We start from the raw sequence: 9,927 nt of genomic DNA, 5'->3' as shown, positions 1-9,927 counted from the left end.
AGCTCATCTGTGGGCCTCTGGGAGGACTGGAGAATAATTCTTCATAATGCAAACGCATGAATGAGACCGAGAGTCCGTCCCACTTCTCGGGAGGGAAACACACAGAACGGCAAGTTTCGGTTCCTGTAACGTTCCCTTACTTCAAAATGTGGAAACAACCTGGATGTTTCTGTACAGGGATCAGAGGTTGGGGAATGCTTCTCTGGCTGAGTTCCTGAATTGAATGAGCTTCGAGAAACCTGACCTTTCTCATCAAACAATTACCCTAGGCGGGTTAGTGAAGTTGTGGGGCTTGGGGACAGGGGGGGGGCGGGGACGGGAGACGGGGAGAACACTCCTCCTTGCTCAGTTCTGGTTGTCATGGTTTAATCACTTCCAGGACATGAGACGTTTCAATGTAAGCCACCCCCACCCCCATCCTTCAGCGTTTCCAGGCCTTAGATTGCTCAGACTGGAGTTTCTTTCCTCCTTTATAGAAAAACTTTTCCGGATGGAAAAAACCGGTCCACCTGCCCTGTCAAGGCAATGTGTCCTGCAGCAGCAGGAGGTACAGGCAGGATGAACGAAGATCAAAATTCGAGGAAGTTGCTCACGTGGCTCTATTTCCCACATGCTGTTATTTCCTTCTTTCCCAGGCTCCTTCATCTTTCCCAGGCTCCTTCATCTTTCCCTGTCCCAACGAAACTTCCAGGAGAAAATCAGGGGTGTGAAGGAAGGCTTTTTGTCCAAACTATCCTATTGGGAGCAAACTGAAGACTTACTAAAGTCATTTCTGTTCTAAATTTTTCTCTAGCCATCTAACCAGCAGACATAACAGAGACAAGAATGAGGGATGAGGATGAACTTCAGTCTTTCACTGAGCCTAGCTACCTCAGGATTTGTGCAGGGCATTAACTCCATGGGCTCACGTGACTCAGAAGAGGACCTTCCCTCCACCACCACAGAGAATGATGGCCCTAGGCAAGAGTTGGTCTGAGGTCAAGGAGAGGTAGACCACTTCTTCTTGTTCTGTTTCCCCAACCTTCCACACAGAACAAAAGTGAGCCTGTATAGGTGTGCCTTGGTTTTATGTGACTGACATGCTTTTGTTTATGTAGATCCTCCTGCCTCAGCCTCACAAGTGCTGGGATTAAAGGCGTGCGCTAGCTAGCGAACCTGCCTTAAGAAGCTAAGACCAAGTTTCTCCCCTTTGTTCATTAGCATATAAGGCACGTTTCTCACTTAGCTGAGCGAGCCTAAATCAGCATTGCTGTGGTCAGCACTGGACACCTGAACAGGTGCTCGGAGGTAGATCCTGGGGCACCTGGCAGGGGACACAGGGACCACCACAGTGCTTAGATCCAGACAGACTATGGTTGCAGGAGTGGGACGTGGCTAGCTTTGCTCAGTTTGCAATAGTGCTTTTCTATTTAAGACACACAGAGTGTTGGGGTAAGACATCATGTGTAGATCCAGAACCGGATAAGGAAGCACAGTAGCAGTATCTGCTCGGCTATATAAGCTGAAGCACGTTCATTTTATTTACCTATCATTCTGGCATTTGACATAATGTCACCTCACTTCTTTCTCCCAAAACAAGAGATGTATTCTGAGGACAAAAACATTAACTACCAAGCGTCTAAATGCAATTTCACAAGTGACTGACGATTGTGAAATCACCTTTGGCAGAATCACTCCGTAGAATCAGTACACTATGCGGATGAAGAGACTTCCCCCAAGTTTACTAGCCCAGAGACTACGGTTAGTGACGAAACAGATGCGTGGCCTTATGGTTAACAGCCTGCATTAGGTCAGGGAGCCAGCTTCCTCTCCTCAGCGTTCCCCGCACAAGCTGTTCTCTGGCTCTCCTGCTTCCCCTGTGAAACACAGGATGTTGTACAATAGCTGTATTTTTTCTTCCTCAGCACTAGATGCCCAGCACTGTCTGTTTTTTTTTTTTTTAGTCTTGTGCAATGTTTACGACTGCCCAGTCAATAAATGAGAAGTCTCGAGGTGTCTGTCTGCTGGGTGTCAGGACGGCACCTCTGAGTCCAGGCCCGCTCTTGAGAACTTTCCCAGCTACGACAAATGAATTCGGCAAATTCCTCTCGTGCAGACTAAGTTCTAAAGTGACCGCAGGGTTCTGGAACAGCTTAAATCGAGGAGAAAATGACAACAGAGCCTTCAGTGACAGAGCAGGTGGCTCGTTGGTACCCCAGCCCAAGGCTGGCATTTCCTGTCACCCTAGCAGGAGCCTCTCGCCCACACAGGGGTTACAGGGCTGCTGCAAAGCTTCGCTGGGAGGCTGGGCCTAAAGTGAGGAGCTGCTCTGGGCTTCCTTAGCTGGCTGTGCACCCCGCCCCCCACAGCCCCAGATCTCAGCCCCCCAGCCCTCAGGAACAAGCTACTCTCAGACCAGCTAATGAGCAGGACGATGCTGTTTGTAAAAATCTGTTTAATAAATATACATCTCAGAAGTACCAAAATAATTACCAACAAAATACACCATATACAACATTTACAGGAGGGTAACACACACCTCAGCCGGAGTGACGTAAGCACACACCACTGAACACCTGGTTCTCACATGGGAGGACACACTGGGGTCGGCTACTAGATCTAGGGCGGTCCAATCAAAAGCACAATAAATAAACTGTGGTCCTTTCATTAGCGTCTGGAAAACCACCTCCCCAAATCCCACAAACATCAACTTCAAAAGACATTTTCTTTGAATTCCGATGATCTGTTTCCCCAAATTTCACAGAAACAACAAAACGAAGGCTGAAATCACCGCAGGGGGATGCTCGGGGCGAGACCGTGTGCTGGTAAGGATACCCTTTTTTTTTTCCTTTTCTTTCTTTTTAGAAAAATAAAGCTCTTGTTTTGTACAAATATACAAGTCCGTGTTCTCTGATGCTTTGCACTCACAACGTCAGACGCTGGCCTCCAAACACACAGTCGTCATAGGGCAGCTGAAACAAGAGGGGGAAAGGCGAATTAAATTCCTAGACATTGTGAAGACAGGAGGGCTGCTTCTGCCAATAACTCATATTCTTGGGCTCTTTCCTCCTGAACCCAAATATAACCAATCCCCCAGGCTGTAGGAGCTTTCCTTTATTGGTTCTCTCCTTTAAAAAAAAAAATCTAAGCTATTGCAGGAGGTGTACCTCAATGGTGGAACACACGTGCCTGATACCACGTGTTAAGGCCTGGGTTCAAGCTCCGGACCCCCGCCCCCAAGGATAAGCTATTAAAGCAAATCAGAGAGACAAGCTCTTGGGATACTGGTTTTGCAAGCTGAGTTTGAGAAGTTAAATAATTAGGCTGTGATCCCGAGAATAAAGACTAGCTCTAGGGACGTAAGAGGGCTGAGGGAGACTGGGCCGTCCTGGCAGTAAGCGAGCATTCACCTCATCCTCCGTGAACTCGGACTCGGTGTCGTAGCAATCCTCATCCTCGCTCTCCGGCAGCGTCTGAAGGTTTTCCAGGGTCAGCTGGCCCAGCTGCTGCTGTATCCGGGTGCTCGGGCGGCCCCAGGTGAGCTGATAGGGGGAGTAGCCTTGGTAGGTGACTCTGTTGACATCAGCGCCACACTTCAGCAACAGCGAGACCAGGTCAGGATTCTGCAGGTCCACCGCAAGGTGGAGGGCTGTCCGGCCATTGCAGGGCTCCTGAAACCAAAAGCCATCGGGCATGTTTAGGGCGCCAACCGGAAACACGCTTGCAGGAAGAGTGAGTTGGGAAGAGCTCAGGAGGCACCCGAGGGGCTCCATCTGGAAGGAGATGTACTCACCTGCGCGTTGACATCTGCACCCAAAGACACCAGATGCTCCACGATGCCCAGGTAGCCGTGGATGGAGGCTAGGTGCAGACACGTGTGGCCTAGGGAAGAGACGAAAAACATAACTACTTGTTTCAACACACACACACAGCGCATGCCCTATCTTCTTATGGGACAATCACAAATATCCCCAGTTTTTAAAAACTTAGTTCTAGGTTCAGATTGAACACTACATAGACACCAAAGTGGGAATTTTTAAAAGTCCATATTGTCTAAACTTTTTATATGTGTTGAGAGTTGAAGCTCTAGCCTAAAGTGGGCCCACCTCTCCCTTCCCTGTGTCCTGGGATGAACGGGCAGACCTACCGTTGTAGTTGGTGGCCTGCAGGATGGAGTGGAGATGCTGGGGTGTGCAAGTCTGCGTTAGGACTCCCACACTGGCCAAGCAGCCCTGCTCACAGGCAAGATGTAGAGGGGTATTTCCTCGAAAGTCTCGGAGCTCAGGATCACAGCCAGCTTCCAAAAGTGCCTCAGCAATTCCTGGCTGGTTGGTGATCACAGCCAAGTGAAGTGGAGTCTACAAACGGAAGAGGAAACAGAAAGGGGATAAGCCATGGGGCAAACCCATCGTCTTGGGTTTCCTGAACCCCAGACACCTCTTTGCTGTGGATTCTGCTCTTCCCAGATGGCTACAGGACATCAGCAAACGCGAGGCCCCAGGTGGGTCATAAAACCAAAACTAAACCCCTGGGATTTTCCTCAAGCTCTAAGACGTTGGCTCATTTGAATTTTGTAAAAGGCCAGGGCAGATAAGAGCTCAGTGACTATTAATTTAGAAACTCTTCGGGGGCGACTGAGCTAACATCCAACTCCGCCACCAGGTCAAAGAGGGCACAGCTGGGCAAGCGCGCACCTGCAGCAGGTTGTTCTGGAAGTTGAGGAAGGCGAGGTCTCCCTTCACCTGCCGAATCACTTCCATGGTCAGAGTCTTCTCTTCATGGATGATTGCCAAGTGCAGGAACCTGAAGGATGACAGGGAAAGCCCCCAAGGGGCGGTGAGCGCACTGCGTGGGGCCCCCGAGAGGCGTGGGCTGCGGGGGATTGCGCAAGGCCGGGGTTTCTGGAGGCCGCGGCCCGCGGTGTTTTCCGCGAGGTTATTATGAGCTGAGTGTTCCTGGCAGGCGCCCAGGGACTTTCCGTGCACCACCCCCTCCGGGCGGGCGCCGGCGAGACCGGCCCGCCCTCCCCTCGGCCGCTCGGAACGCAACGCCCTGTACTTCCCCTTCGCGGCCCCGCGGCTGCGCGCTAAACTCTGCCAGGCTGGGACTTGGCGTCCCCGCTGCCGCCCCGCCCCCCGGCCTGCGATCGGCGGCTACGCCAGGTCTCGGGCGCCCGGGAGGGGGTAGGGGAACTGGGGAGAACTGGGGGGGGGGGGAAGGCAGAGGCCCAGGCGATCGCAGCCCCGCCGGCCCCTCCGTGCAAAGCCCCGAGCGCGCCGCGGGCCTCCCTCCCGCGCGACCCGGCTCGCCCGTGCCCGCCGCCACTTACGAGTCTCCGTCCTCCGTGAGCTGCTGCTTCCAGGGCTCGGCGGCCAGCTGTGCCTCCTGCGGCTGCAGGCGGATCTCGCGCAGCTCCTTCACCATCTGCTCGTACTCCTCGTCCTTCATGGAGTCCAGGCCGCTGTCGTGGCGATCGTCCACCAGCCGCTCTTTCTTGAGGCCGTCCCGCGGGCCCTCCATGGCCCAGTCCTGGCCTTGGCCGACCGGCTGAAACATGGCTGCGCGGGGCTGCGTGCGGGGCTGCTCGGGGCTGCAAGCTGCTGGCTGCTGGGCTGCGAGTTCCGACTGTTGTAGGCTCGCCAGCGCCGCCGCGGCGCCCTATAAACGCTGGCAGGGGATTTCTCAGGGGCGGGGTCAGGCGGGGGAATTTCCAGCCAGTCAGACTAGAAAAAGAACTGGCTGGGTCCTGGACTGTGGAGCCTAAGCCTAAACCCAGGGCTGGGGTTCATTGGAGAAACTCCCTGGGATGAGCCACTGGGGTCATGTACGGGGAACTTTTTGATGAGCCCTGAGTGGCTGGAAAGTCCTCCCGACCAGGCCCCCTCCCCTCTAGGTACTTCCCTGCAGCCTGCACTCAGTAAACCCAGGCCTCTGCAAGAACCCTTCTTTCCCTGGGGTTTCCCACCGTCCGTTCGATGTGGGGTCCTGAGCTGCTGAGATCCCAAGGACGCAGACCTGCTGGGCGGTTCCTCTTAGCGACTTGCCACTTTGCAGGTCCTTTCCGGTTTTTGATCTTTTGAAAACCCAAGAGTGGAAATGCTGGCTGGCTGCAGGGATTCGCTTCTCTTAAATTTCTTCGAGGAAGGACGGATGAGTGGTTTTAGGCCGTCTGTGTTTTGCCCATTCCAGGCTCTTAGTAGTGCAGGGACATTTGGCTGTCCTTCACACCCCCCCCCCCCCGCACTTCTATGAAGCTGGGAAGCTTTGACATTAAAAATACCCAAGCGCTTGGAGAACCCCTAGATCATTTTTCTAGGGGTCGATAATCTGTCTCCTGGGGGAGGGCGGACCCTAGCTCTGTTTGGGGGGGATGCTATGCTTGTTTTTATAGTAGTGGGATTGGATTTGTGTTGGTGAGGTGATTCCAGGCATTGTAGTCCTAGGTTGGTCTGAAACTCACTGTGTTGTCCAGGCTAACCTGGTCTTGTTAGTAAAGACTTCTGCCTCAGCCTCCCCTGAGTGCTGGGATTGCAGCTGTGAACTGTCAGTCCTGACATATTTGAGATACTTTGTGGCTTCAAAATTGTGTCATTTGTCCACAGAGGCATGCCCCAGTCTGCTCTGGAAGTATGAGCATGGGCTTTTGGAAGCATCACAGTGTAAAGTTTTGGAGGATCCCCAGCCCTTCATGCCTCACACTGTTCTCAGAAGTTATGTTGTAAGCCAGGTGCGGTTCCCATTTTCCTAAAAAGAAAGACGAAATACTAGAATTTACCCAGGCACCCCATGACAGCTTATCTAATCTCTACCACAATATAGTAATCATTTTGCTAAAGTAGATGTCGCGTTAATGCTTGGAAACACCTTGCAAAAAAAAAAAGAGACAAAATATAGTGCAATTTGAAATATACTTAAAGTATTTAACTGAGTTCAAGGCCAACATGGCTAACATAAGACTTGTCTTGAAATCCCCTTTCCTCCCTCGCAGCCCCTCAAAAAAGTATTTTCTCTTCCACCTTGGATGTAAAGTTGAGGGTATGCACTTTTCTATCTGGAGATTAGTTCCTCAAAAGTGTATAGCAGGAGCTGGGTGGTGGTGATGGTAATGGCTGCGGAGTGTACAACCTTTAATCCCAGCATTTGGGAGGCAGAGGCAGGCCAGTCTCCAAATCTGAGGCCAACCTGGTCTGCAGAGTGAGTTCCAGGACAACTAGAGATACGCAGAGAAACCCTGTCTCAAGAAAAAAGAAAAAAGAAAAAAAAAAGAGTATAGCAGGGGTTGGAGCAATGGCTCAGCTCAGCCCGAGTACTGGCTGCTCTTCTGGAGGACCTGAGTTTGATTTCTAGCAACCACAGGACTTTGGGCACCAGGCAAGGAATATGGTGCACATACATACAAGCAATACATTGATATATATAACATTTTTTAAATAATAAAAACTCTAAATGATGTATCCTATTTTAATGTTTATTTTTAAACACTGTATCCTAAAATTTAGTTAAATTTTAATACATTACTTTAAACAATATATCCTAAATTAAACTTTGTAAAAAAAAAATTACCACAGGTCTAATGAAAAGCCTTACCTATACAAGACGCATCAGAGGATGATTTGGGGCTGCAAGGATAAAAATGAAGGAGTATGTGTGTGTTTATGTGTCCTTTGAGATTTCCTGTCCCCACCACCTCAGGCCTTGTGATCTACCTCTGTATTGTTTAGTGTGACACCTAGTGGCAGGAGTTAGACCCTTTCTGGGTCATGGCAAAACCTTTTGAAACTTTGGGAGGGGCTGAACCTATATGACTTATCCCTCCTGGGATTTCCCAGGGAGGAACCTTTTGTTTACCTGCTGCCAGGGAGACGGGTGGAATAAAGTGAGCCGGCAGATAGTCTCCTCATCACGGACAACTCCATATGGCTTAAGTCAACAAACGCTACAACTTGGGAGAAAGAATATCAGAATCATAAGCAGATTGCATGCGGACGTACAAAAAGGAAGGCACTAGACAAAGAAAGTGTCTGACTTTTCAGCATTGAGAGAACTTGTGGATCCTTACTTGCTTACTTCAGTTTTCTCTCTTGTCAAACATTTTATCTAGGTTAACCACTTTTAGAATGTTAATGCTTTATATAACTTTTGTTTATTTATTTATTGGGCCAAGGTTTCACCATGGGGCTCTAGTTGGGCTCCAGCCACTGTCCTCTTGCCTCGGCCTCCTGTGCACTACCATGCCCAGCCCTGGCTCTGTGTTTGTGTGTGAGAGCTGGGAAATGATCCCAGGGTCCCTTGCAAAGGTGCTAAACACATACTTTGCCACTGAACTACACCTCGATATTTTTTCTTTTCTCTGTATAATGCAGAATGCAAAAATAATAAGTTGTACCTTGTAGCAACTCAGTGCTTTAGGCCAGGACGTAGCCTCCAGCGATGACAAGGTGGCCAGTGGCACTGTGGGACTTGTGGACTGGGCACCTCCACAGGGAAGGGGCATTGTCAAAAAGCTTCCTGAATCCTCCCCGGTGAGGCGAAACCTCCCACCGTCATGGAGACAGTTTACAAGTTTAGCCAGGTGCTCCAACCTTTCCCTTCTCTGCCCCTCCTCCCCCTCCCCCAACTATGGGCAGGCTGGCTTGTGTCAATTGGCCAATGAGTCCGAAATTGTTTTGTCCTCAGTCAGCAGAACTCCTGAACTCGACCATCCATCCCCAGCGGAACTGGGCTGGAAGACAGAGGAGCAGGAGACCTAAGGAGTGGGCATGGGAGACATGCTCTATGGCCAACCCTGCTGGGCCAGTGTGAAGCCAAACGTGCCTCTGTCTCTAACCCAGACTTGTGTGGCGGCTAGCATCCGCTCTGTCAGACCCTGGAAACCCCACCCCACCCCCAGCTATGGATCTTTTCCCACAGAAAGGCAGCTGTCAGGACTTCCATTTGACCGAGATAAAAATAAACCATCGGAGCCTTTGTGTGCTTCCTTTGCTGCAAATCTTACACAGTAATGGAGATCAAAGCCTTGGAGGATGTCAGCAGCAAGCACCCACCTATAGAGGCCAGGCTGGTCTCACAGGAGGGTCTGGAGGAAGCGGTGGGTCGCAGCAGCCTGCACCTTTTTTTAATTTCCCTCCTTTTGAGGTCAGGCCGAGTTGCTCTGATGTGCAGGGTGTTCAGTTCGTCTTCAGTTTGTCAAATGAATCTTGATGTGAAGTTTTCCAGTTTCGAAGCTATTACGACAGCCAGTCCTGGAGGCACGGGTTTGTAATTCCAGCTACTCAAGAGGCCCAAGGCAGGAGGATCAAAATTCAAGGACTACTTGGACTACCTTTGAGTTCAAGGCCAGCCTAGACTAGTAGGGCCTGTACTGAAAAGGTTCGTAAAAGGGGCCTGGGAAGATAGCACACAGCTAAGGCACTGGCCTATCACGTATAATAATTCAAGATTATGAGAGCCAGCACTCAGAGGAAGAGGCAGGCAGAGCTCTCAGTCGGACGCTAGCCTAGTTTACAGGCTGAGTTCCTGGGCTACACAGAGAAACCCTGTCTCCAAAAACCGAAAAGTAGATAAAACAGTTCCAGCACTGAGGGGGAAGTGGACACCAGGTCCCACTCCTAACCAAGAAGCTTTGTACAATTGCTACCTGCTAGCAAAGGGAAATTTAGTTTTCTCCAAAAGAGTCTCCCTGGAGATCAACCACACTCCAGGGCGGGAGTAGTTGGTCAACACAAAACAAACGGTTCTGTTTTTGTTTCCATCTTTATTTTTGTTGTATGTATATGGGTGTCTGTGCACCTCATGTATGCACTGCCTACAGAGGCCAGAAGAGGGCGTCAGATCCCCTCTGGGACTCGAGGTTTTAGGCACTTGATTTGCCTGTGGTAGCCAGGGACAGAACTCAGGTCCTCAGAAAAGGAACCAGTGTTCCTAACTGCTGAGCCCTCTCTCCAGTCC

The 9,927-nt window shown here is 50.7% G+C and overlaps 1 protein-coding gene across 1 annotated transcript; it reads right to left on the bottom strand.

Moving 5' to 3' along the window:
- Positions 1 to 2,419: 2,419 nt before the first annotated feature.
- Nfkbia (NFKB inhibitor alpha) lies at positions 2,420 to 5,623 on the bottom strand. The gene is made up of 6 exons (XM_075947939.1): positions 5,309 to 5,623; positions 4,674 to 4,782; positions 4,127 to 4,337; positions 3,773 to 3,861; positions 3,390 to 3,650; positions 2,420 to 2,951 (listed from the first exon to the last, which is right to left on the bottom strand). Exons 1-6 carry the CDS (start codon positions 5,533 to 5,535, stop codon positions 2,904 to 2,906), a joined length of 945 nt encoding a protein of 314 aa, XP_075804054.1. The 5' UTR covers positions 5,536 to 5,623; the 3' UTR covers positions 2,420 to 2,903.
- Between the last annotated feature and the right edge of the window lie 4,304 nt (positions 5,624 to 9,927).

The sequence above is a fragment of the Microtus pennsylvanicus genome, chromosome 14 (assembly GCF_037038515.1).
Source record: "Microtus pennsylvanicus isolate mMicPen1 chromosome 14, mMicPen1.hap1, whole genome shotgun sequence".
NCBI lineage: Eukaryota > Metazoa > Chordata > Mammalia > Rodentia > Cricetidae > Microtus > Microtus pennsylvanicus.
This window is presented reverse-complemented; position numbering and strand designations above follow the sequence as displayed.

Bases quoted from the DNA above. Each gene is read 5' to 3' on its own strand.
- Nfkbia (XM_075947939.1), bottom strand. From the start codon at position 5,535: ATGTTTCAGCCGGTCGGCCAAGGCCAGGACTGGGCCATGGAGGGCCCG. The intron at 4,783-5,308 runs GTAAGTGGCGGC...GTCATCCTTCAG, and splicing joins CTCACGGAGGACGGAGACTC to GTTCCTGCACTTGGCAATCA. The intron at 2,952-3,389 runs GTGAATGCTCGC...CTCTTGTTTCAG, and splicing joins CCGAGTTCACGGAGGATGAG to CTGCCCTATGACGACTGTGT.